Source organism: Octodon degus, unplaced genomic scaffold, assembly GCF_000260255.1.
Source record: "Octodon degus isolate 3935 unplaced genomic scaffold, OctDeg1.0 scaffold00010, whole genome shotgun sequence".
NCBI classification, from domain to species: Eukaryota; Metazoa; Chordata; class Mammalia; order Rodentia; family Octodontidae; genus Octodon; species Octodon degus.
Window position 1 is genome coordinate 25,681,623 of NW_004524586.1, and position 27,427 is coordinate 25,709,049.

The window sequence follows — 27,427 nt, forward strand, 5'->3', positions numbered from 1 at the left end:
GCTGGCCACACACACACACACACACACACACACACACACACACAATAAATAAATGTAATAAATAAAAATAAATAATTTAAAAAAAAAGTTACAGCTTGGTAATTTTGTCCAAGTGGACTTGCACTGATAAATCTCGATCGGCACTGCCCATTACGATTTCTTGCAAGGATGAATTTGTTCTGTATCTGTACTATCCAGAGTAGTAGCCAGCAGTCACATTTAGCTTTTGGGTACTTTGAATGCTCTTGGGAACTCTTGATTTTATTTTAGTTAAATTTAGGTAGCATCCATGTGGGTTGTGGCTGCCATGTGGAACAACAGAAATCTAGGTGTCATTTGCTTGCTACATAGTGACTGAGGCATCAAATTAGTGTCAAGTGCTGAGTTTAAACTTTGTTTCCTGTTACATTTGTAAACTCTAAATACTGACTTGGAATGATGTATTCACTTAAAATTAGCTGTCTAGTGTACCAGTAGCTAGAACTTAATTTTTTAAATGGCTACAGGGATGAAGGTGGTTGGAGAAGAGGACCAGCTGAAGAATCTTCGAGCTGGAGAGATTCAGGTCGCCGAGATGATAGGGATCGAGATGACCGTCGTCGGGAGAGAGATGATCGGCGTGATTTAAGAGAACGGCGAGACCCAAGGGATGACCGAGACCGGAGAGGCCCGCCTCTCAGATCGGAACGTGATGAAGGTAGTTTTCAGCGGCCAGTGTACTAGAGAATACAATGCCTTTGTGTATTTGTGAATTTGTTGGAATAGCAAAAATAATAGTACTTTTTCAGTTTAAAATTTGTGGTCAAGCTTGAAGTGAGCTCATCTATAAATTCAAAGTATAGTAATAGACTAAATTGGGTAGTAACATTGATAAATTTTAGTGAAAATGAAGGCAGTTTATTTTTTATTTATTATTTTTGGTGGAACCAAGGATTGAACTCAGGCCCTTGCACTTGCCAGGGAAGCGCTTATTCCACTGAGCCATCTCCCTGGCCCCATAAATAATTTATTTATTTATTTATTTGTCAGAACTGGGGATTGAACTCGGGCCCTTGCCTTGCCAGGCAAGTGCTTATTCCACTGAGTCATCTCCCTGGCCTATTTGTTATTTAAAAATAAGGTCTGCAGGGTATGGTGGCACATGCCTGTAATCCCAGCTTTTGGGAGGCTGAGGCAGGGGAGGGGGATCACTGAGCATTTGAGGCCAGCCTAGAAATACATAGTGAGGTCCTGTCTCAAAATTAAACAAAACACACTAGAAGTAAGGTTCTAGTCAGCAGTGGTGGCACATGCCTGTAAGTCTAGCACTCTGGAGGCTGAGGTAGGAGAATTGCTTCAGAGTTCAGGGAAAGGTTGGCTACATTGTAAGTTCAGTGACAGCCTAAACAGTGAGACCCTGTCTCAAAAAAGCCAATAAAACAATAAGGTCCTAGCAAAAAAACACATCAGTGTTTTTTCTCTAAAATCACAATAGTTGAAACTTAACCAAAAAATAATTTTAGTATATGTAAAAATGTCTATTGTACTTAATGATTAGTCCTATTTGAGCTGGGCATGGTGACACATACCTGTAATTTCAGTACTCAGAAGGCTGAGGCAGGAGAATCAGTGAGTTCAAGGCTATCCTGAGCTAGATAGTTCAAGACCACCTGAAACAACATGACACCCCCAAAAACAAACAAACAAAAAACAGATTCAACAAGAGCAAAAACCCTTTTAATTTTTGCTTTTGAGGCTGTGTAGTTCAGTCTAACCTTGATCTCACTATCCCAAGCTAGCTTCAAACTCAGGGTGATCCTTCAGCCTCAGCTTCCTCAGAGCTGCTAAGATTACAGATGTGACACCACACTTTAGTTTAAATTTTTTCATTTGGCTAGATTTTTGTACCCTAGTTCTAAAGATTTTATAGCTGTTAGAATATTTCCTATATTTTTTTTTTAAGTACAGGATCTCAATATGTAGATTGGACTCAGTGATTCTCCTTTTTTTTTTTTTCAGAAATGGGGATTGATCTCAGGCCCTTGTGCTTGCCAGGGAAGTGCTTCCACTGAGCCATCTCCCTGCCTTGATGCCCCTGTTTAGAGCCTCCCAAATGCTGGATTACAGGCGTGCCGCCACTGTGTCCAGTCTCAATCAGGGTGTGTAGGGCTGCCTCGGCACTCCAAGGATCAAACCCTGGCAGCTGTGCTCTAAGCAGGCGCTTTAGTCTGCTGAGCTATCCGGCGGGTCCTTATTTTCAAATTTTGAGTTACATGTAAGCCTATGTATTAAAATGATAAAAACAACATGTTAAAATAACATGTTCCCACCAGCTTGAGTCCACTGATTGTACATGTGTGATTATCCCATTGGGTGGCTTGTATAGTTGGTAGTGTAAATAGGTCTAATCACTTTCATTGGTCTTTTTATTAATACAATAAATGTCTATAATGTAGTTAGTTGCTTGAATTTGGATTCTTACTGCCCAGATGTAAATGCTAATAGTATCATATCAGTTAAAAATTACTAGGTAAATATTATTTTTCATTATTTTATATTCATTAATGTCTTTATACCTAGAAGTGTCTGATTTGTGGACAGTGCATAAAATGTCCTAACACATTTGCTTTTAATACAGCCGCAGTAGCACCCATTTTTTCAGAAACCATGCATGTATCAGTAGTATCTCAAGCTGGCAAATTGAAATCAGAGGCACCTGGCAGTGACAGGAATTATAGCCCCATCACGAATGTGTTAAAAGGTGTTTTCAGGAACTATATAATTTAAATGTATAGGTTTTGTTGTTTTAGTAGTTTAGTTATTTAAGAATTTAGTTGTGATTTTGTATTCTGTGTTATGAAGCAAAGGATTTTTGAGTAAATTTGAGGCAGAGGTTAACTTCAGTTGTAATTAGTTCCAGCCAGTAGAACATAGTGCGAACTTACAATTTCTTAACTTACTTAATTGATCTTTTTAGTAAGCTCTTGGAGACGGGCTGATGACAGGAAAGATGACCGGGCAGAAGAGCGGGATCCTCCTCGTCGTGTTCCTCCCCCAGCTCTGTCAAGAGACCGAGATCGAGAAAGGGAAAGAGATAGAGATAGAGAAAGAGAAAGAGACAGAGACAGAGAAAGAGACCGAGAAAGAGAAGGTGAAAAAGAGAAGGCTTCATGGAGAGCTGATAAAGATCGGGAATCCCTTCGTCGTACTAAGAACGAGACTGATGAGGATGGGTGGACCACGGTGCGACGCTGAGTCCCAAGATAATGGATTCAAACTCTTGTGTCTTGCATAGGTTTGATCACATTCAAGGATTATTATACTTGTACTCCAATCTAAATTGGATTCTATAACGTTTCACCATAACACAAAAAGCATGAACTTGTATTAATCCTATATAATAGATTGATCATGCACCCTATCCACAGGAGGGTGGGAAACCATGCCATTTTCTGGAATTTAAGGTGTTGCATTATTTCATCAATCATTTGTTTACAAAAGGAAAAACTAGCAAATAAATTTAAAATGTGAACCCCTCAGGTATTGTAATACCTGTATCTTGGTATAAAACGATTTTTTTGATTTTGAAATAACTGGTATTAATTTTGGAACGAGGTAAGGTTCTATTAAAGAATATGTATTTGAAGACTAAACCAGTGGATCTGAAACAGTTTTCACACCAGTAGCAATTGAAACATAAACTTCTTTAGGTATTTTGAGGTATTTACTATTAACTAAATTTAGAAAGTTTTTAGGTTCACTATAATAAGTGCAGTAAACATTGGAGTCAGTGGGATTTTCTGTAGATTTTACTCAAGAAAAGGAGTATAAAGCAGTTAGTAGTCTATTATGACAATACTGCTCAAGTGCAAACTCTGAAACAATACAGCTTTTACATGTAAAACATTTGGTAAACTATTGCTGAGGGTTTTTTGTTGTTGCCAATAGAAACTGCTTTCCATTAATGGAAAATTCATGCCTTTCAAGCATTTTAAATATGTTAATATTTATAAATGTGGTTTGGAGAAATGGTTTAAACTTTTTCTTAATTTTCTTTTCAGGATAGATTCAAAACAAGTAATTTGTAGTAATGACTGTGTTGACTTCAATTTTAGAGTGTAGTAGTTATGTTAAAGATTAACTATTTGATCATATTGAAGCCAACACAGAACTTGCTGCTGTGTTTTCTTTCTTCAGTGATAAATAAAAAACTTACAGAATTTTAGTGTTGATTTGTGATTACAAAACATTTTGTTTATCATAGTAAGTTTGCATATCCAGTTCAATTTGAAGTTTATCAGTGCCCTTAAATTTATCTGTGTTCAGTATCAAATAAAAGTAACCTAAACACAGTAACAGAAAGCAAATATAGCTAGGATGCTTCCTCTAGAGCATCCTCTTTATTTATTAATGAAATTCTTTGTTTTGTGGTAGTGCTGTCCTATAGCTTCATGTACAAGTGTGAGGTACCACCTTGGTGAGAGTTCTAGTTGATTTAGCTATAAGGTCAGAGGTTTTGTTTCATGTTACCAAGGATAAAATCATTTTTAAACTCTTCAGTTCTGGCATTTCATACATGTGGAAGTTATGAAAGGTCTTTGTGGGAGAGGGCCTTTCATTAAGGAAAAATTTTAGTTCAGAGACTTTATTTGGAGCAGTAGCCAAATGGAATTTGCATAGAACTATGATATCACAGGTCACCAGACTGTGCTTGTACTCAGGGTTTCAAGGCTAATCTGTAACCCAGCCTTTCTGCTTAAACTGTTTCTCAGACATTCTGTTCTCCCAAGTTTTCTCTGTCCTGGGTGTTAGAACCTAGAATAGGGGGAGGGCAAGAGTGTGGTGCTGTTGCTTTGTGATCAGCTCTTGTTTCTTCTGTATAGGTGTCCCAGCTTTCACTAGTTATCTCTTAAGTATTAAAACTGAACAAGCAGCCTACTCACTGGTGTACTGGGTGGTCCTCATGTTTTGTGCTTGTCAGGCAACTGCTTATTCTACTGAGCCATCTCCCCGGCCCAGTCCTCATGTTTTGAAGACTTCTGCATTTTTAAATGAGAAGAGACTTGCTGTTCACACAGAACTCAAGGTGGAGGTAAGGGGCCAAAAAAACCCAACATCCCTCTAGGCCTGCCAGCAGTCTCAAATTTGTGTAGCACGTTAGATAAAAACCATTTGTGTTTTTTACCAAAAGCATTTTGACTATACTTAGCTACTGAAATACATAGGACACTGGAGGAAACACTCATGCTTTGAGAGACTAATAAACTTTTTTTTTTGGCTGAACCAGGGATTGAACTCAGGCCCTTATGCTTGCCAGGCATGTGCTTATTCTGCTGAGCCATCTCCTCGGCTCCCTACTTCTTTCCCTGTGTTGTTCCAGTTTTAGTGTGTGTGCTGCCGCAGTGAGCACATTCTTTCCCTAGGCGGATTTATGGAGTAATTTTAAGTTTTGGTTTAGTAAATAGAAAAATTGGTCTAATCAAAGCAAATACTGCTGCATCTTCCAAAAGGACTGGGGGAGGGACATGCCCGCCATTGGAAGTAACAGAAACAAAACAGATGAAGGCAGTCTGGGCCTTCACCCTTGGTAAAGAGCCTTTTGAGGGTTTCATATACTGGCTTGTTACTTAGCAAAATACCTGCATGGTCTTATACCTTTAATTTTGCTATGTTTCTATTTTTTTGTTTTAAACGTTGGGGTGTGTTATGCTAATTTAATTTTGCAAAAGTCTCAGTGAATTCCAGAAATTTTTAAATGTTTGCATTTAAGCCCATTTTTCATAAAACTTGGGAAAATTAGTAATAACTTCATATTGGAAAATGAGGCAAATTTGGTATGGGGCAGGGTGAGAGTCTTTCTGATTGGTTGATACAGAATCACCCAGTATTTGGGATTCAGGACTACAAGTAAGCCCCCATGCTCAAGGTTCCCATTTCTAGTAAAATAGTGATGTCAGATTAGCAAAGTTTTTTAATCAGGTACCTATGGTATAATCCTTGGATCCCAAGACCAATCCATAATTTGAATCTAGAAAATTTCAAAACAGCTGAAATTGATCCTGCTATCTGTCTAGTCTTTTTGGCCTGAAGAATTCACTGATTTATTCATAGTAACCTGTTTGAAAAAGTAGAACAGAGCAGTGGAAGTAATAGTAAGTTACATTCACCTCACGACAAGGGTAGTTTAAACTAGAATAGTATGTTTTCTAGAGGCGTCTCTACCCCCCAAAAGTGGTATTGTGGTTTTATTAGGCCACCTAAACAGGCTCAGGCCCAGTCAAATCTGTAGTTCTCTGAGGATGTAAGACTAGCAGGTGTGCACTTGCGTCCCAAGAACAGAGCTAGTCTATCACCTCCCTTGCTTCTGATGGATCTTCTGACCAAAAAGGCTTATAATTACTTCTGTTATACCTTCAAATGAGTTTTTCTTATCAAGTCTGTGTACTGTGGAGGAAGTTAGCTGTTTAATATTAAAGCAGTCTTCACTCCTAATACCCCCAGCTAAATCCTCCTAGAAGCTGTATACATATACTTAAGACTAAATCTCTTGCTGGTACTTGGAGATAGTGGTGTTTGTAACATTTCTGATGAATTCTTAGTTCAATTCTGGTTTTGTCTCCACCTGTCTTGATGTAGGCAGCCACATACCATAGTATTTAGCATGATGGGTTAAAAATGGTTGCTGGGAAGTAATGCAGGTCTTAAGAATCTTTTGTCTAAGGCTTTTTTTGGGTGGAGGTATCAGGGATTGAATTCAGGACCTGCACTTGCCAGGATTCTACTGAGCTATCTCCCTGGCCCTAAAGATAACTTAAATGGCATTCCAGAAGCAGACCAGGGTCTTCAGTAAAAATGCTCCCTTGCCTCCAGCCCCCAACTGGGCAGTTCCTTCAGTGTTTTATCTTGGTGTACCTCATATGCTTGAAGCCAAACAGGCCACAGTGGGGCCTTCTTGAATATAAATTATTAATTACATTAGCTCCCATCTCCAATTTTGAGAAGCAACACCTAGCATGGGCTCTCCTGTTACTTAGGGTCCTTAAAATGGAGCAATTGGTGGTGAGCTACCATTGCTTTCTTGCCTTTCTCCCTTGTGAGCTTAGTATCACAAATGATTGTTAAGAACTGAACATGGGGGATAGTGAGTGTGCAGAGAAAATGCCACGTAGTTACAAGGGGATTAATGAGCTCATATACTGTTACTGTATAAATGCACATTTTTTAAAAACAGCACCATTTCAAAGTGTATACACGATTTATGACTTGGCACAATTTTTAAAGATGGAAAAGGCTAGTTGCTAGTTGTAAGAGATCTGGTACATCGATTAGGAGCTGTGTTCTACTTGCTACATATTGTGTACGTCACACCTCCAGCTAGGACAGAAACAAGCCACAAGGAGGGAATACGCACCCAAACAATGGAAAGTGTACTAAAACCTTCACTTCTCAAAGCTGCAGCTACCAAGGGCTTGCTTAACCTGGTAACTAAGGACAACTAAAATAATTGCATTAAACAATTCATTTTGCCAACATTCCGTAAAATCTCCCAACTTCAGCTCAATTTAGAGGCTATTAAAAAAATATTCTAGACCTAGTAAAGTGCCTCCATTTGTAAAACAAAACATCCAAGATTAAAGTGAGTTCATACTGATGTGCATCTAAAATAGATCGACGTATACAGTAAATAGCACTTCTCCGTTGCCATATTTAAGTCAATGAAATACACACCCAGCCTTCGCCCATGTGGATGTGCGCAAACTAGAAACTAAAGACAAATCAACGTTAGCGTCGGTCTCAACTGCTCAACAGCAAATACTCCACAGGCAGCTGCCTCTGAAAAAACCAACCACCACAGCTTCCCAAGCTGAGCTAGCTCCTGAGGTCCTCGCTCCCCCAGCGGCGAGAGGGAGACTGAGACCAAAACAGCTGGCGGTGACCCTGGGGTATCAGGCGCAGGAGATCCCAGCCCAGGCGCTCAGCGCAGCTTTTTGCCCGGCAGGCTGTCCCTCGCACTGCGCGGCAGCGGGCGCGCGGCGGGTGGCGGCGGCACTTTGGAGAGCGGGCAGTACTTGATGGTGTGCGCGTTGTCGCCGCTGGCGCCGCACAGGGGGCACGTGTAGCGGCGCAGCACGGGGCACAGCACTCGCCCGTCGGGGCCCTTAAGGATGTGGGTGGTGTAAAGCGCCACCGCCTCCTTGTTGTTCCGGCAGAACACGCACACCTGCAGCTCCGGCTTCAGTAGCCGAGCGGCGGCCGCCCCGGAGGCCGCCTGCAGCCGGGGCACGGACGCCCACGCTGGGGCCCGCTCCTCGCGCGGCGTTGCCTCGGCGGTTGTGGCGACGGGCGCGCAGCCCAGCAGTACCGCCGCGGCGCGACCCGCGAACGGGTTCAGCTCGGCGAAGCGCTCCTCCAGCATCCTGGCCTCCGCGGGGCCCGCGCGCAGCTCCAGCGCGCCCCCCAAGTAGCGGCCCCGGGACCCCGGCTCGTCGCTGTCCTCGTCGTCGTCGTCGTCGTCTTCCTCGTAGTCAGGCGGCCCCAGCGCCGGCCCCAGCGTCCCGAGTCCGGTCCCCGCGTGGGGGGAGCAGCAGGACGACGAGGAAGAGGAGGGCGGGGAACTGCCGCCGCCAGCGTCTCCGCCGCGGGCGCAGGCGAAGCGCGGCTCGCTGTCCACCGCCTTGGTGATGAGCGTGGCCAGCCCCAGGTAGTCGTTCCAAGAGCTGAAGGGCTGCGGGTGCGCCGGGCTCTGGGAGCTCACGTAGCGGGCGCTAGGCACGAACGCCATGGGCGCGGGGGCGCGGCCTCGGCGGGGCGAGCTAGGCGCCCAGGGAAAAGCCTCCATGGGCGGGCTGCGGCCGCGCGCCACTCCCCGCCGCCCGCACGGGCCGGACGGAAGGAGCCCGCCGAGCCTGCCGCCGGCCAGCCGCGGGGTGGGGCCGCCTCGCTGCCTTTTATGCGGCGCGCTCCTCCCAGCGCCCCTCCTCGCCGCCGCGGCCCTGCCCCCTGCGCTCCCCCGCCCGGGCCACCTCTCCCCCGCCCGGGCGGAGGCGGGGCGGAGGAGGGCGGGCGGCGAGAGTGAGCGCGCCTGCTCCGGCCCTCGCCGCTCCAGCGCCGCGCGCCGCGCCCGCCTAGCCAGCTGTGGGCCGCCTTTCATCTTGCGAGGGGGTGGGCAAGGCGCTGCCGTGAGCCGCCGCGCTTATTGGCTGCAGACCAGAACCCCAGGGCCGCGGGCGCCGCTCCGCGTGCTGATTGGTGGCGGCCGGGCGGGGGGCGTGCGCGGGGCGCAGAGCCGGGAGGTGAGGAAAAGTCGCCGAGAGGGGGCGGGGCCGCCAGTGGGACCCGCCTTCGCCGTAGCGCAGGGTTCTGGAACTGAGCAGGTGACCAGATCTGTGTCTTCTTCTACCTGTGCGGCGATGAGGTCGGGATGGCGACTAGGGCTCACGCAGCCACTTTCCAGCCGTGTATGACCCTCTTCCCCCTCCCCACTGCTCCCTAATAACAGAAGAAAAAAAAATAGCCATGGGAGGCGGGACTCTGCACAATCTCCGGGTGCAGCTTGGGCCTGGTCACTCTTGGCTGGGTGGTCTTTCCACCACATTAATGCCCACAGGAGATTTCAGAGTGAGATGTACATTCTTGGAGCTCGATTACCAAGCGTGGGGAAGCAGCGAAGGGGAGATGGGCTGGGCTGACTGCTCCCGAGGGAGCAGTCCAGGGCCGGCTGGCAGGCACAGCTGGGGATCTGAGGCAGTGCAGTGATTCCTCTTCCAGCCACCTGTCAGGTTAGGGCTTGAAGACGTGTTTTTCAGGCCCGTTCTCATCTCCTAGACCCCAGTGGTTTGATAAAAGACCTGAGACCAGGCAGTAATAAATCTACTTTTGCCAATGCAGTTCCTTTTCAAGTTTGTGTTGGCACTCAAGTTAAAAAGTCATCCTTTATTTCCTCCCCCTCTCCCACCAAAAATAAATAAAAGAGCTTGAGTGCTGTGGGGCTCCCGGAGAAGCCTGGCAGGTTTGCTGACACTGAACTTGAGCTCCTACTACGAGAATGCCAGCCCCAAAGTGGTATGATTATTCTATAAATGGAAAATTCCATTCTTCACGCAGCCCTGCAGCCTGCAGCTTTCTAGGTAGGTAGACTTGCAAGCTCTGAAGAGTGGAGCACCATTCTGACAACTGCAGCAAGGAAAGTTTCAACCCACTAGCTTCTGTGACTGCTCTACCCGCGAGGCCAGAGGAAGGGAGCTAAACAAACCCAGACGCCCCTCTCTTTATGATCTTGAGCTCCTGTGGATAATGAAGAGAGAGAGAGAGAGAAAAAAATACTTTTTTGGGGAACTTGTATAATAAACGTCTTGTATGAGACCTGCAGCCAGGGTGAGTGGGACACAGCGATCACACAGGGGGCCTCTGGAATGAAGAGGAAGGAGCAGATGTCCTGGGCCACACCTGCTGCTTCCAGCCTGTTCACCTTGCCCGCTGCCAGGTGTTAAGTAGATGCCTGACACTGGAAGTGGAAGCAGAGTGCTGTTTTGTCTTCAGGCATGTTCCGGGTCTCTGTTCCCTGGGAGAACAGGGAACTTACACTTTGCTGTAAGTGACCACGGACAGGCCAGAGTGGGTGTTTGTCCTGCTCTGGGTTAAATAAACCTCAGCCTGGCTGTGAGTGCTTCATGTCTCTTTTAAGCAGTGGAACTGACTTCATGGATGTTCTCAGCAGATCCCATGAAGTTTGATGCCTTTTGCTGACTTTCCAGGTCTCTGGCATGACACAGAAATGGCCAGAGTGTGAATGTTTCTTGGAGGGACACTCAGATTGTTGGAGGCAGGAAGATAGGTGGGCGTGGGGCTCATCTCAGTAGTTGGGGGTGTTACTCAGTCTTCCCTGGAGTGGGCCTGTCTGGTGGGGGAGAAGACTGGGGGCAGGGTGTTGGTGGGGAGGGCTGCTTGGGCCCTGTGCTCCCCCTGCACAGACAGCTTCTTCTGCCGGCATTAGAACAGAAACCGGAGGCTGCACACAGGCATCCCGAGGCTCTTCGGAAGCATGAGGTCAGCCCTGGAGAATGAGGCAGCTTGGCTGGTGTCCAGGGAGCTGCAGAGATACTGTTGGTCAGGCTCGGGGTCCTGCTGGTCTACCCGCCAAGCTTTGGCCTGGGGCTGGCGGTGCCTTGACTCCGAGCTGTGGGCTTGCAGGCGAGTGAGGTGCGGCTGGGCCCACAGAGCCTCTGACCTGCACAGTGTTAACTTTGTCCATGCCATGGCTGTGGCCAGGTGCACAGTCCCTTGGATAAGCTCCTGTTCTGTGGAGGCTTAGATGATGTCACAGTAAGATGCCCTGTGGGGAAGGAGGGGGTCTTGCTGAGCCTCAGAGCTGGGTTTTCAAAGATGCATGTCGCCTTGGTGAGGGTCTCAGCTTCTGTAGGCCCCAGCTCCTTCTGCTGATGAGTGAAGGGGCTCCAGTGAAGCTGTAGCAGTTCCCCGCTCTGCTGGCTTCATTTTGGTTCCTTCCCTCAGCTTCGGGAATGCGCTCTGGTCAGAGTTCAGGCAAGCTGGAGCATCTGTTGCCTCTGTGACCACTGGGTAAGGAGGACGCTGGCGAGCAGTCCTTGCGGTGAAGTGTGAGTGAATGTCTGCAGGGGGACTCTGGGAAGAAATCTGCTCCTCTATTTAAAAAGAAAGCAGCCAGGCGCAGCATTATGTGCCTGGAATCCCGGTACTCTTCGAGGCTGAAGAGCAAGACTGGAATTTTGAGCCCAGCCTAGATGGACGACAACGACAGAGAAGGCTCAGGTTGCACCTCAGTGTGAAGGTCCTGAGCATGCACACACGTGGGACAGGAAGCTCCTCTTCCTCAGCTCAGGTCATCGTGCTGTGGCAGCCATAAGGTGACAAATCTTCAGGAGAAAAAGCTGCCACACTGGTGGCCTTGGTGACTTTTTAGGTGTATTGCTGGCATGTTACATGAGATAATGTGAGTATCTTTATGGTTTCAGCCACTTTGAGTTGGGTATTCTTTGTAGCTGACTTCATTGTAATTAAAATACAGTAATATAAAGACAATGCATTGGATAATGCTTCAGCATGGTGGGCTACAGTATTGTGTTTGGGCAGGGGTGATAGCACTGTCACAGTTTCCAGCGTGTTGCAACCGGTAAGATCTGGAAAAGAATGCAGAGATCCGAGGTCTGGAGCTTTGGGGACATCTCTTCCCTTGCCCCCTTGCCTTGGACTCAGGTCTCTCTGCTGATGGGAACAATTGTGCCACACCAGAGGGTTCACAACTTCACCCCCACCCCGCACCCCTTCCTGCTCAGCTGGTCTGTGAAGCAGGGCTGGGATTTCCCTGTGCTGTAGATGTGGGCGAGGCTCATGTCGCCAACAAGTAGCAAGCTCAAGACTTACACTTGGTTCCTCTCACGCGGGAGCCAGATTTGTTCCTCTTCAGATGCACCTGGAGGTTCTTAGGACTCACGCAGTTCAGCTGGGGGAGGGTGGGTGGGGCAACCAGCAACACAGGGTACAGGAGGGGACAGCAGGAGCTGCCTGGACAAAGCCAAGTCCACCAAGAAGTGACCTGGAGGCTTGTTTACCCAGTGGTGGAGACTGGTGTGAGCAGTCCTCTCTCTCTCCAGCCTGTGGTCTTCTTTTGGAGCTCTGGAGTATCCCAACTTGAATGGAAGCAGAATGTGCTTGGGCCTCACAGGCTGAAGGGTGATTGTCCAACGGCTGAGGATACTGCTACGAGTCATAATAGCAACTCACCAGCCCCTAGCTCCAGAGAGCACTAAACAGTAACTCAGCATGTCCGAAGTCCTCCCCACAGCCCTGGCATAGCACCACGTCACACAAAGGAAAACGAAGTTTGGAGAGGCTGAACGCATGCCTAGCATCTCACAACCACTTGGTGGGTGAGGTTTCTCCAGCCCACTGGAGTCTTACTCATCCCCCTCACCGTGGACCTGTCCATTTAGAGTTCACTGTGTCCTGGCTCTGTAGCTCCTCTCTTGCCTCCCTGTGTGCAGGGAAAAAAGAATAAAAAGTTTGTGGGGATTAAAAAAAAAAAATGACATAGCCAGTTTAGAAAACAGTTACATTGTGTTTTAAAAGGTTAAGGAGCAAGGCCTAGTGGCTCATGCACCAGGGAGGCTGAGGCAGGAGGATCGATCAGTGTGAGTTTGAGGCCAACCTGGGATACATAGCAAGACTCTGTCTCAAAACAAAAATGAAATAAATTTTAAAAGGTAAACATAGGACTGGGGTATAGCTTAGAGCACTTACCTAGCGTATGCAAGGCTCAGGGTTCCACCCAAGTACTGGGAGAAAACAAGTCAAACATAAGTTAGCCACATGAACTGATCATCCTGCTGCTGGAAGGATGGATGTACCTACCCAAGAGAAATGAAAATGTAGATCTAGAGAAAGTCTTGTCTGGTCCACAAGCCTTCTTAGCATTATTCACATTGCCAAAGCCTGGAAATAATACAACTGCCAATCAAGTAGCAAATGGGTAAACAAAATATGGGAATAGCCACAGCATGGAATACTCCTCAGTTCTACAAAGGAGCAAACGATGTAGACATACAAGATAGATGAACCTCAGAAGCATGGTACCTAGTGAAAGAAGCCAGATCCAGAAGACTTGTGATGCGCTTGTAGAAATTTCTAGAAAAGAGTACTGGCAAGCTAGAGCGCAGCCTAAAGGGTGGGTGGAATTGGCTGTAAACAGGCTTGAAGGATCTTCCAGGTGGGTGGGAGTGTTCTAAAACTGGATGGTGGGGAGGGCCACACAACTGTGTAGTCCATTTATTTTATGTGGTATAAATTATATCTCAATGAAGCTGTTGAAACTGTTACAGCAGCAGCATTATTCTTAATTGCCCCAAACTGGAAACAGCCCAATCAACAGTAAGATGTATAAATAAATTGTGATACATTTACTCAGTGGAACAGGCTGAGCAGTATTGATGAAGAACTTTTAGCTACTTGAGAAAAAAAAGGGTATTGTAAGTCTCCTTCGTCTGGCGAGAAAGCGAAGTGGGAGAGAAGTGAAGAAATCCTTGATGCCTCTGCATGTGAGGGTTTCCAGAGTGAAGCAAGGACCTTCAGGGAAGGGAGCCGAAGAGGGAGTTTACAGGGTGGACTAGAGCTGGAATATGCATGGGTAGTACAGTATCCTAACAGGTGCAGACTGGGGAAAGCTTGCAGCACGCATGCGCGAAAAACAAGAGGATTGACCAGGGAGAAGAAAGATGTCAGTGGAGGAGCAGCCTGTCCTTGGCCTTGCATCCCCACGTTGTGCTGGCTCGCTGACATGCTGACCTGGCGGACCAATGCTTGGGCACAGACCCATCAGGTATCATGAAGCTGGACACAAATACATACAAAAGAATAAAAATGCATTATACCTCAATCTTGGTAAAACTAGTACTATGTATTATTTTGTAGGCAACCATGGATTTGGACTGAGCATGGGCACGGGGCCCAACATGCCAAACCAACATAGACTTTAAGTGCAGCAAGTGAGCTTTGGTGGACAGCAGGAGGCCCCATAGCCAGGACTGTAAACAGTGAACTAGTTAATCTGTAACCAACTGACTGGTTGATTGTCCAGGATGTAGCCAATGAAGTTGTTTCTTCAGCATCATTTCTCTTCTACAAATGCTGTCTGATCACATAGTTGGTTGGAGTTCTCAGAACCTGTTCTGGTTTTGGAAGATGCCTAGTTTATTTATTTATTTATTTATTTTTTCTTCAAAGTTTTATTGATAAACAGATAGCAATGAGACAGTTTCAAATCGAATCGGAAGTACAATTTCAACAAATAATACACTGCATATATTCTTCTTAGTGGTTAATTGCTGCACAAGATGGGGACTTGAGATCCTATTTACAAACACCGTTAGAACAAATCATTCTATTCATTAAGAGAATGTAACTATATATCTATCCTAACCACTTTGAATACACAGATACAAAATGGACATTCATCTGTATACCTCATTTTTCCTAAATTCCATTATTGAATATTATAGGTGTGTAAACTCAGCAAAATATTCTAAAAGAGTACAGAAGCCCATAATATCATTGGGTCTTCTGTTTAACTGGCAATGTCAGAAATTATTGACCTGAGTCCCCCACAACCTAGTTTAAAGACTGTAGTTTTTTTTTTTTTCCTTGAATGCATTCTATTAAGTTTAACTGGTATAAGAATTTTATTTTTATTTATTTATTTCTTTTTGTGTGTGTGCAGGGTCTCACTATGCAGCTTGAACTTGCAGTGATCCTCCTGATTTGTGCCTCCCTAGTGCTGGGATTACAGGTGTGCGCCACCACACCCGGACTCTGTCGGCTCAGTGCGCCCAGGAGCGGGGTCAGCAAGGCATGCGGTGTCAGGGATCAAACTAAGCAAGTGCTTAGTCTGCTGAGCTCTATCGCCAGCCCTAAGGATTTTTTTTACACTTTAAAGTTAAATAACATATTGCTTAAGAATGACTATAAGATGTAAGGCAGGGCCGGGGAGATGGCTCGTAGGATAAGCGCTTGACTGGCAAACGCAAGGATCTGAGTTCAATCCCTGGTTCTGCAAAAAAAAAAAAAAAAAGATGTAAGGCAGCATTTCTCTTGTGTTCTAGGGATGTTTCTGGCCAGGATATATATATATATATAATGTATGAACTGAAAATATGTTTACATTTTTGAAAATTTTATCACATTAAAAACACACATTACCATTAACTCACCCCATTATTCTTCTTCTCACTTCACCCACACTTATTTCATTGTTGATACTTTTTGAGTAGTTCTGGAAATCTTTTGTTTTTTGTTTTTTGAGACAGGGTCTTACTATGTAGCCTAGGCTGGCCTCAAACTCACGGTGATCCTCCTGCCTCAGCCTCCCAAGTGCTGGGATTACAGGGGTCTGCCACCATCCCCCTGGCATTCATTGTATTTTCAATAACTCTTTGGGCATGATTTTTACATAATTGGTTTTTACTGTTATTCTGTATACCTTACTCTTACTTTTGATAGTCTTTCGAAGCTTCTTACTAAAAACAAAATGTTTTGCTGAGCGTGCTAGTGCATGCTTATAGTCCTAGCTACTGCAGAGGCTGAGGCAGGATGATCACTTGATGCTAGGAACTTGGGGCCAGCCTGGGCAGCATAGGGAGACCTCATCTCAAAAAAACAAAAAAAAAAACAAAAAAAAAACAAAACAGTTTTGACAACATGTGAATTATTTGCAATTTTTGGTCCTTTGTTATTAATAGATATTGCTGATAATAACTTTAGAGCCAACCAGACACTGCAGTTGAGAATTATTGCTCCAGGCCTGGTGAGCAGCTCAGCATGAACATTTCCCTAGAAGGTTCGAGGCCCCTTCATCTCTAGCCCTGCAAACCAACCAGCCAACTAGGAGAATCAGTGCCGCAGGCCCACTCATGTCAAGGATGACTTCTTCTAGGCAGACACCATCTCCACTTGCAGGGGGGCTGAGGAGCCAGCCTTCTTTCTAGTGCTAGTGGGACATGGGCAGGGAGACCTCAGGCAAGGACCCTCTGCTTCTGCTTCTTCTTCTTCTTCTTCTTCTTCTTCTTCTTCTTCTTCTTCTTCTTCTTCTTCTTCTTCTTCTTTTTTTTTTTTTTTTTTTGTATTTTAGTGAAGGGTCTACAGGGTGTTTACTACTAGATCAGACTCGTAGTGATTCTCCTGTTTACAGCCTCCTAAGTGCTGGGATTAACAGGCCTGCGCCACCTGGCTACAGGGCAGGCCCCTGGGGTCTCTTGTAGGCACTTTAATGGGCTGAGCTATTTGGAGGGCCCTCCCTCTGCTTCTTTTGTTTTTGGATTGAACTCAGGCCCCTGTGAGTGCCAGGCAAGCCCTTATTCTACTGAGCTGGCTCCCCAGCCCGCCTTCTGCTTCTTTGAGGCTGAGCATGAAACAGTGGAGCAGGTCCAGGGACGTTAGTGCTGGGCACCTCAGGGCAAGGTGAGAAATTGACAGTGGGAGGACTCAAGGAGTGGGGGTGCTGCTGCTCAGGGCCTCCCTGGGGGAGTGGTCAGTGTTTGTGCCTAGTGGCTTTATGGACCACTAGGCACCAAGGATGCCTGGCATTTAGTGTGTGTCACCTTCAGCCGTGTTTTTAGTTAAATGTCTCTTGGGGTTGTAAGGTAGCTTTTCTGTATACAAGTTTGAAAACTTGCAGGAATTTTGCCTTCGTGTTATTGTATGAGAAAAATCTTCAGCTTCTCTAATAACTGAAAAAGACAAATTGAAACATGATGCTAGATGCTTTTTAGCCTTTTTTGGAGAGCCACTGGGGGGCTCTGTTAAGTCCCCCACCCCAATTTTGCTTCCATTGGATCAGTGGTTTGGAACCCAGGACCCTATTGTACAGAAACAGCTGTCTTCATACCTGTGGGGCTGGGGCTGAGAAATGTGTCACTGGGCCATTCTGTTGTGAGAGAGTCACAGTACCTAGACTAAGACAGCTATGGTGTGACTCTGTCTGTCCCTTGTTACCAAAAATGTGATGGGCCTGATTGTAGTCCAAGATGCAGTTAGGGTTCCAGCAAAAATGTTTATCCTAGAGTTGTATGTAATAGTGCAGAACTGAGAACAAATTAGTCGACTAAATAAATGGCTAATGGGTGGCACCTCTATGTGACGAACTGCTATATGTCAGCAAAAATTATGGTTTAAAAAATATATATATATATTTGTGTGTGTGTGTGTGTGTGTGTGTGTGTGTGTGTGTGTTATCGGGAATTGAACTCAGGACCCTGCGCTTGCCAGGCAGGCACTTATTCCACTGAGCTATCTCCCCAGCCCTAAAAATTTCTTAATGATGTAGGTAAATGCTCATAATATAAATCTGTAACTATGGTGGCTCATACCTGTAATCTCAGCATTCGGGAGCCTGAGGGAGGAGGATGACTATGAGTTTGAGGCCAGCCTGGGCTACATGATGAACTCAAGGCAGGCCTGAACTGCATAGTGAGACCCTTATAAACAATCCCCTCCCCCTGCAATTTGGTATAATCCCAAAATATTAATGACAGTTCTCCCTGGGTGGCAGCATTTTGACCCACCCCACTTGTGTTGTAGTCAAGAGTAGGCTTTGGGGTCTGAGTAGGCACTGGCGAGTGACTGTCCCTCTGCATCTTTCTGGTGCAGATGCTCTTATCCATGTCTTCCGGGCCAGGGACCTTGTCATTACCATGGACATAAATGCATAATCCAAGCTCATCTTGCTATGGTAGGGTCAGCTGACCAAGAATTGTAATCCCACCTCCTGGGTGACCTCTGCTGTGGCCTGGACGGTGCTCTCTTCATGGGCCTCAGTGGACATGGTATGGACTACGGCACCAGCCACAATGGTTTCCTGATCTCTGCACTGTCAGTGTTTAGGACAGGTGGTGCTTTGTCGTGTCCTGGCTCTACCATCCTGCGTGTTGTAGAGCGCTCACCAGTATCCCAGGGTCTGTCTGTTAGAAGCTAGTGACTGCTCCTTCCCCAGTGTAATGACCAAAAGTGTCTCCATATTTGTCCCTTGGAAGCCGAGTCAGCCCTGGCTGAGGCCTGAGCCCTAAGGCAGCTATAGTCCTTACCTTAGGGTGTAGTTGCGAGGATCAGGTGAGTCTCAGGAGTGACTGGGGCATGGCTAGGTCTCCAACTGGCGTCCACCCGTATTTTACTGTTTTACATTTAAGTTTAGTTTTCACTGATACTTAAAATCATAAAAATTGTTCCTATTGTAAGGTACTGTGTGGTGTTTCCATATGTGTATCCATTGGATACTGTTCAAGTCAGGGTAGATATATTTAGCACTCTAAACATTGATCATTTCTTTTTTGTGTTTTTGAGACAAGGTGTCGCTACGCAGTTCAGGCTGGCCTTGAGCTCACTTTGTATACTAGGCTGGTCTCAAACTCCCATCAATCCTCCTGCCTCTGCCTCCTGAGTGCTGGAATTACAGGTGTGCACCATTATGCCTGGCTACATTGATCATTTCTGTGTGGCAAAAATGTTCAAACTCCTTTATTCCAGCTTTTTGAAATACATGCTTGATTTCTCTGAATATACATTACTATTGTATTAATTTAACCAAAATTATTAAAGATAAACTATTAGTGGTTGGTTGAGAGACTTGCAAAGTAAATGCTTTAGAGGTAGAGTTAGTTTTTCAATGAGAACACTATAATTTTAATTATTTATAAGTGAAGGGCGGGCCTGCTAGTTCAGAGGACTAAAGCGCCTGCTTAGGCAGAGTGCAGCGGCTGGGGTTTGATCCCTGGTGTACCATGCCAGCCTGCCCATGGGGCGCAATGAGATGGTGATTGAGATTCTATTGGCTGAGTGTTAGTTGTTACATTCCCTTTAATTCTTCCCATATGATTCTTTTTAAATTTTTGGAAATACTTTTTGGGTTTTTTGGCGGAACCGGGGATTGAACTCAGGCCCTTGCACTTGCCAGGGAAGCGCTTATTCCACTGAGCCATCTACCTGGCCCTTGAGATGGTGATTGAGACTGAGCATGATGGTGCATGCCTGTAATCTCAGCACTTGGGAGGCTGAAAACAGGAGAATCACTGAGTCCGATCTATGTAGTGAGACCCTGTAGATCCTGTAGACCTTGTCCTAAGTACAGAAAAAAAAAAAAAAAAAAGAGTGAGTTAATTCCTAGTATAAACAGCAGACACCATACAGCCCATATTAATGTGGTCTCCTATCCACGCCCTTGCCCACTGCCCCTCCCCGAGAGGCAACCCACAGAGGGTGAGGCCTGAGGCAGGAATTGCATTTGTATCCTTCTGCATTTTATGTCCTGGGGTGGGGGTGGTACTAGGTCCATAGCAGTCTCTCAGTTACTGTATCCTAATGAATGAGTATTGTTTTAATATTTAAAAAAACATGCTGCATACCTCTTAGTAGTTATCATATCCAGTTCTACAATTTATAAGCCATCTGGTCAGTTGCCTATACTCACAGAATCTTAACTGGGTTACTAATACTCCTTCAGGGGTTGTTGTGAAGTATTCCAGGGGTTTGCCAGGGATTTATGCATGCGTGAATATACGTACGTGCATGCACACATTCCTTTTCAAGTAATAGGTCTGAAATCCATCTACTCTGCAATTTGCTACTTTTCACTAAACATGCCATCGAGTCTCTGCAGGTTGGTGTATATAGAACCACTGTATTCTGTTTGTTGCTATAAGGATGAGCATGGTTTATTTAAGGGGTAATATCAAATCCCTGCCTCTCTTCCTGGGTCTGGCAGGTGCTCAATGAACAACTCTCAGTCGCTGATGGAGCAGAGTGTTCTGCAAGCTGGAGCAGCCTATTGATATTTTAGTTTTCATTGTCTGTGCCAAGCTCTGAGTCTTTTTGGTTTGAATGCGTCAGAGTCTCGTCTGGAAATCTATCCCAAGACTATTTTTAGCCCTTTTGGCTGGGGCTCAGCTGCTCTATGGAACACTGCAGGCCAGGCCAGTTGTTGATCTTCGATGCTGACTCCGGCAGGTGGTCACAGTGCTTAAGGTGTGCCTGTTCTGTGGATGGAGCTGGGCCAAGGCTCAATGGGAACCGTGAGTTCCCGAATCTTAATGCAGTTCCAGGCTGGGAGTAAGAGACCCCAGGGGATTCCTGGGTTCTCTACTAGTCCTGCTGGGACTGTGGTGGCAGCTGGACACCAGTGGCTGCTTGCATTGTGGCCTCAGCTCTGCCCCCAACAAGCTGTGTGCGGTGCACCTCCTTGCTTCGGTGCAAACCATTTCCTCTTCTCATCATCCTTTTTGGCATTCAAGGCTCAGCACAAACATCCCCTTTGGGAAGTTTCCTCCTTTGTCATGCAGCATAGCTGACCCATTTCTTTTCTGAGTCCAAAGGGACTTTGCACCATCTGTCCTGATGACAAGGTAGGACTGATGGTTGTCACCGTCTGCTCCCTCCCCTGGATGGGGACTTTGGAAGGAGGAGCCCTTGGTGCCCTTCCTGGCTCCTGCACATTACAGGACTTTGCAAAAGACTGCAAAATAAAGGAGTTTGAGGCAAGGCAGAGGGATGGGAGGAGTGCGGCTTGGCTAGGGTAGGGCCGAGGAATCCCCGGATGGGGAGGCCCCGGCTGTTTCAGAGCCCACACAGAGTTGGCTGTGTGCAGGTTGGCTCTCATCTTCCAGTAGTCCTCACGTGGGGATGAGAGACCCAACACGTCAGAGACTTTAATTCAGCACTTTTGGAGCCCATGATTCCTAGAAGAAAGACTAAAGGAAGGTGGCCAGCATTTCAGTAGTGAGAATTACACCGCATTTGGAAAAAACATCTTGCAGCACTCTGCATGGAGAGGAGAGGAGAGGAGCACAGTACAGGGAGCTTTGCTAGGGTCTTCCCCAAGCTCTGTGGTGAGGCTAGGAAGCAGAAAGGAATGAGAAGACTGAGATGGGAAGCCAGCTCTGCATAGACGTGTTCTACTGTGGCATTTTTGCTAAGCTCCTAAACTCCTTTCTAGGAACTTTGTAACTCCTAATTTCTACACATTAGTGTTGTCTGTCTGTCTGTCTGTCTGTCTGTCTGTCTGTCTGTCTCTTTCTCTCTCTGAACTCAAGCAGCTGCTTGTGTCACAGAACTATGTCCCCAGCCTTCTACACATTAGTTTGTTGTTGCTTTTTGCTAGCCTGGAGATTGCACTCAGGGCTTTCACATTGAGAGCTATATCCCCAGCCCTCGTTCACTTTGTATTTTGAGACAGCGTCTCACTAAATGGCTAAACTGCACGAGCTGGGCTCAAGCTTTGGATCCTCCTGCTCCGACCTCCCAGAGTGCTGGGATTAGAGGTGTGCATCTTTGCTCACATTTCTAATGTGCTCTTTCACCTGGTTTCTCAGTTGAGGCCATAGAGGTGGGATGGAGGAGGTGGTGAGGGACAGGTATCTGGTCAGCTCTGTGGCTGTTACTGTGTGGCTGCAGAATACAGTTACTTGGCAATGTTAATTTGGAACTTAACATTGAATAGCTTGACTCATTCTATTTAAGAAGGCAAGAAATGTACAGTACAGATGAGAAAATGGTCAACAGAGTTGGGTGTTTCGAGTATCTTCTGTGTGACTACATTCACTCAGGTAAGCTCTCTCCTTTTGCAGCATTGTCAGCAGAGTAATAAAAGCCAGACATAACATACCTAGCACAGTCACTTTGCTTAATCTCCCAACAAGTTGGGGAGGTAGGTGTCATGGGGAAGCCCATTGTATAGATGTGGAGGGCGAGGCTCAGAGAGGGAAGGCAACACACCTGAGGTCACAGAGCCTGCAAGGACTCTGAATTCACACTCATGGACTCCAAAGCCAGTGCTCTTAGTTCAGCAGCTTTCTGCTCTGCTGCCCCGTCCTCTTTTGTCTCAGCTATCCCTTCATCTCCACTTCTTCTAGTCCTCTGGAGCTGCTTTTCAGTTCACTGGGTGGATCATCAGGGCCGCTGATGTCACCTCTGTACCATTTGGGGACTAATAGCTCCCTTCCTACAGCCAAGGCAAAATGCACCATTTGTCTCCAACAAAGCTGAAGACGGCTCTTGAAGCCTGGATGTGCTGGGGATTCAGCGCTGGGATGAACCAGCTCTGCGTGCTGCCTGGGTCAGGGTTGAAGTTGGCCTGCTCTCTGCATAGGGGCTGGGGCCAGCTGCAGGGCTGGAGGTGCTGCGCCTGGGTCGCAGAGTCCTGGTCCTGGGCGGCTGCTCCACAGGCGGCCCTCAGGTTGGTTCAGGGCGCAGCCAGAGACACAGGCCCTTGTGCGGAACAATAGTGTCCCCTTCAGAAGGGAAGTCATGTGCAGCAGGGCCGTGGCCAGGGAGTTCTGAGCGACCCAGAGCTGGGATCTGTGCCTCTCCCTTGCCCTCCTTTGGCTCTCTGAGTCTATGCTGTTTGTTAATCAAAGGGCAACCACTGCTGAATTCCTGTTACTTTGCTTAGTGGAATTCTGTGTTGTTTCTAATGCTTTTTTTCCTCCCTATTTTTTATTTAACACATTGAAGGGCAGAGAATGGCACAGGAAATGTGAAACATTGTTAAAAGAAGTCACTGGGGCTGGGGAGATAGCTTTGTGGTGTAAGTGTCTGCCTGGCAAGCTCAAGGACCCAGGTCTGATCCCCTGTACTTCATGCTGTACTGGCCCCAAAACCAGGCGTGGTGGCACACACCTGTAATCTCAGCGCTGGGGAGGCTGAGACAGGATCACTACAAGTCTGAGCTGTGTAGGAAAACCCTATACCAAGGAGATAAAAGATTATTATTATTATTTTTTTCTTTTGCGGAGCCAAGGATTGAACTCAGACCCTTGCGCTTGCCAGAGAAGCGCTTATCCTACTGAGCCATCTCCCCAGCCCAATTTTTTTTTCTTTTTAATCTTTTTTTTCCTGTATTTTAGGGAACGGTCTACAGGGTGTTCAGGTCTTACTACTAGATTGGACTTGTAGTGATTCTCCTGTTTTTAGGTTTTCTTTTCTTTCTTTCTTTCTTTCTTTCTTTCTTTCTTTCTTTCTTTCTTTCTTTCTTTTCTTTTTTTTTTTTTTTGTTCAGGGTCTCGCTACACAGCCCACATTAGTAGTGATCCTCCTGATTTCTGCCTCCCAAGTGCTGGGATTACAGGCTCGTGCCACCACGCCTGGACTCCATCACTGGCTCATCGCACCCAGGGGTGGGGCTGACGCAGCGTGCAGAGCCAGGGATCGAACTCTGTCCCCTGCATGATTCTCCTGTTTACAGCTTCCCAAGAGCTGGGATTACAAGCATGTGCCACCATGTCCAGTCTCAATCGATGTCTCAGCGGGGCCCCTCGGGGCGGGGCTGGCATGGCAGGCCTGGGGATTGAACCCCTGGCCCCTGTGCCTGCTTGCAGGTGCTTAAATCCACGGAGCTATTTGGCCGGTCCTAAAAAACCAATTTTTAAAGAGGTACAAAACATTGACCAGCTCCTTTTTTGTTATTAAACACTTGATGGGTACCTTTGTTTTTATATATTTTGTGTAAAAATGTAGGCATTTATAAGGAACTGTATAAAAGTATAGAAAGATACATATAAGGTTATGAATCTTAGAATATATGGAAGATTATGAATAGTTGTTTTCCTCAGGTAGTATATATATTTTTTAATTAAAAATTTTTTATTTATTTATGTATTTGGTACAGGGTCTCCCTACACAGCTCAGACTTGTAGTGATACTCCTGTCTCAGCCTCCCCAGTGCTGGGATTACAGGCATGCGCCACCATGCCTGGTTTTGGTGGCCAGCACACCAGCACAGGATGTGGTACTGGGGAATCAAACCTGGGTCCTTGTGCTTGCCAGGCAGGTGTATAAACTACTGAACTATTTCCCCAGTCCTAAAAATCTTTTTGAGACAGGATTTCACTATGAAGTTCAGGTTGGCTTTGAACTCACTTTGTAGTCTAGGCTGGCTTCAAACTCACAGTAATCCTCTTGTGTCAGTCTCTCACGTGCTAGGATTACAGGCAGGCAGGTTTATTTATTTTTTGTGTAAGAATATATTTACCTTTTTCTTATAATAATGGGGACAGAAATCAAGGACACACTATCACTGATCTATGTGACCAGTGCCTAGTCCTTTTTATTTTTTATTTTTGGATATGTTCTTGCCCAGGCTGTGAGCCTCCTGCCTCAGCTTCCCAGAGTTCTGGGATTAGAGGTGTGCATCACCGCTCCCTGCATACTTATTCTGAAAAAATACACAAGCTTGTATTTGAGCATCTATCAACTTGTGATGAATGTAATCCTACTGCACATGTACTAATAAAAATACGAACTACACAAACTTGAATGTAGACGTTAAGATTCCATATCCTGGCTCCCATCTCATCCTTGCCGCTGCCCCTGCTGTTGAAACCCGGCAGTAGCTGCCCCTTCAGGTCTGGAGGCTCAGCCAGCTGACTGCTGTAGGGATCAGGCCACCTCCTGGCAAAGCCCTGGGCCCATGCATGCCCCTCGGTTTCCAGTGCCGCACATGTGAGCAGGCTTACAGCAGGATCTGCTGGTGCCCAACTCTGTTTTCTAAACATACCAGCCAGGAGTGTGGTCCTGTGTGATTTTTCCACCTCCCCTCTGTGCCTGCTGCCTGCAACCAGGTCCCCATAGCCTGCCTAGGTGAAAGTCGAGGTAGGGTGAGGGGACAGATGAAGCTTTGATGTTGGCTCTGCCTTCCCTCCTTTCTCTAAGCCATTCTTTGGAGCCACCCTGTTCCATGCCTGTTTTCTCTGCCCACCTTGCCGCCCCATCCCCTAGTTAGCCCCTGCCCACCATCAAGGCCACTGCAGTGCTGCTTTAGCTTTGGGTGGTGAGGCAGGTTTTCCTATGCTCCTTTGAGTTCCTCTGGACCTCGCTTCTCTCATACCGAGTGATCCTGGTGGAGCTGTCAATCATAGCTCTGCTCCTGCCGCGTACAAACCAAGGCAAGGAGCCTCAGCCCTGGCCAAGAGGCTGGCCCATGCACCAGCCCTAAGCCAGACAGGATCAGCCAGCTCCTTCCCTGAGCCTGATGGGAGAACGTTGCAGGAGCAAAATGTTCTTTTCGCTGTCACTTCTCACGTGGGATGCTGGGGGCCTGTGATTGCTTGTGGCCATCTCACCTGCCCAGGAGGAACACCCTCATGCAGAGGAAAACCAGTACTGGAATAAAGCCCTGATCACACCATTGCTTCATCCCTGGAGCCAGCTGTACCTGAAGGAGGCTGCTCCTGGGATTTCTCAGATGATCTGTGACATCTCTTTTCAGCTTACGCTGGTTTGATACCAAGTTCTGTTCCTTGCCTTGGAAAGAGACATGACCAGTTCAACTTCCTCAACCCTCCCCTGCGCCCCCTCATTCACCACACCCCTTTCCCACAGTTAATAACTCCTGTTTCCATTTGGGTACCATATTGCTGTTACTTGCTGCGTCCTCCTTCGTAGCAGAACCTTCTGCTTTTTTTGGCCACCAGCGCTGAGGTACCAGGTTGTGTTTAGTGAAGGATGACTGAGCGAGTCCATGGGGCGTGGATGAGTAAGGGCTTTGCAAGTCCCTTGCAGCAGCTGTTAACACTTCTATTCAATGACAAGTGGAGTCTCAGCTCACCTCCTGAGGAGGTTTTTTTCAAAACAAACAGAACGGGCTGTACTGGCCAATCTTTCCTATTGCAGTAATGAGCGTGTTTGGGCAGTGCCTCAATGATCCTGCCAAAGGCTCGGGGAACGGGCAGAACTGCTTCTGGGCTGATGAGAAAGGCCGAAGGCGTAGTTTGCAACCTGCTTGGGGTGGAGTTGGCAGTCAGAGCTGGTCTGCACAGCCAGCAGGAGGTCAGAGGTGGATCCCTTGTGGTGTGGGCGAAACAGGGCTCCGTTTGGAATGGTCAGAAAGCTGACTTGGTGCCAGGAATCTCGACCATGCACAGCCTCAGTTCCTGGGGAAAAGTTCAGATTTATTTAATGTGATATGATCCTGGAACATACTGTTTTCAGAATGGCAACAAGGATAAAAGTTATGATAGATTTAAAAAACAAATAGAATCAAATGACCAACATGTGTCCAGGCCTGCGACTTGTAGAAAGTGTGGTGGGCAGTTAAAGAAATGTTTTCCTATAATACATTAGAAAGTGAGGTTTTCCATATCTAGCTAGTCTTTCATAATAAATTCAATTGTGTGGGGCAGGATTTTTTAAAAAAATAATTTTTTCCTGAAACATTACATCAGCTGGCCTGAAACTGTCAGGAAGAATCCTTGATAAATCTGAAAATGATGAAGGTTATATAATCTGAATTTTCCATAATTAATTACATTTACTTATTCTGAGATGGAATATATATTCCTACTCACTATATTTCTCATGCTGGTCTTGAACTCTTAGACTCAAGAGCTATGGTTTAGATTTGAAATGGCTCCCCAAACCCAGTGTGGTGGCACATGTCTATAATCCTAGCACTCAGGAGGCTGAGGCATGAGGATCGTTGTAAGTTCAAGGCTAGCCTGGGCTATATAGTGAATTCAAGGTCACTCTGGACTATATAGTGGGACCCAGTCTCAAAATACAAGATGACCCCCAAAGTCTAATGTTCTTAGCGATTGCACCACAGGAGGCGCTATAGCTGGCTTGTTTTTGGAAGGCAGGATGTGGCTCAGAAGGGTTTATCTCCCTCCCCAGCTGCCCCTCCCTGAGAAACTCCCTTCTGCCCTGATCTTTCTGCCACGCTGCTGAATATACTAGGATTGGAACTAAAAAATGGGAGCCAAAGGAAACCTCTCTTACTTGAAGCTGCTGGTGTTGGGCATTGTGTTCCAGTGACAAAGAAAATAGCAAAGACCTAACTACCACAGTCATCACTGCCTGAGTCTCTGCAGCTTCAGCCACAAGACACCTGGACAAGGCTTCCAGTGGTTCCATTTCCCAGCCTTTGCCTTGCTCCAGAGGAGGC

General features: G+C 46.5%; 2 protein-coding genes across 3 annotated transcripts in view; one reads left to right on the forward strand and one right to left on the reverse strand.

Annotated features, from left to right (window-relative positions):
- Eif3a (eukaryotic translation initiation factor 3 subunit A) overlaps positions 1 to 4,197 on the forward strand; it is a 52,393-nt gene extending 48,196 nt beyond the window's left edge. Inside the window, exons 21-23 of one of the 2 annotated variants that reach the window (XM_023708996.1) lie at positions 507 to 697; positions 2,957 to 3,055; positions 3,098 to 4,197. In XM_023708996.1, the coding sequence (XP_023564764.1) occupies positions 507 to 697; positions 2,957 to 3,055; positions 3,098 to 3,234 (427 nt within the window). In that variant the 3' untranslated portion in view covers positions 3,235 to 4,197. Of the gene's footprint in view, positions 1 to 506; positions 698 to 2,956 lie in introns of both variants that reach the window. The other variant, XM_023708995.1, reaches the window with a different exon arrangement.
- A 3,600-nt stretch (positions 4,198 to 7,797) lies between these two features.
- Positions 7,798 to 8,888, reverse strand: Nanos1 (nanos C2HC-type zinc finger 1). Its single transcript, XM_004625635.2, has one exon. The coding sequence runs from the start codon at positions 8,816 to 8,818 to the stop codon at positions 7,955 to 7,957; it is 864 nt and encodes a 287-aa protein (XP_004625692.1). The 5' UTR covers positions 8,819 to 8,888; the 3' UTR covers positions 7,798 to 7,954.
- Positions 8,889 to 27,427: the final 18,539 nt, after the last annotated feature.

Excerpts from the sequence above, each read along its gene's own strand:
- Nanos1 (XM_004625635.2), bottom strand. The coding sequence starts at position 8,818 with ATGGAGGCTTTTCCCTGGGCGCCTAGCTCGCCCCGCCGAGGCCGCGCC.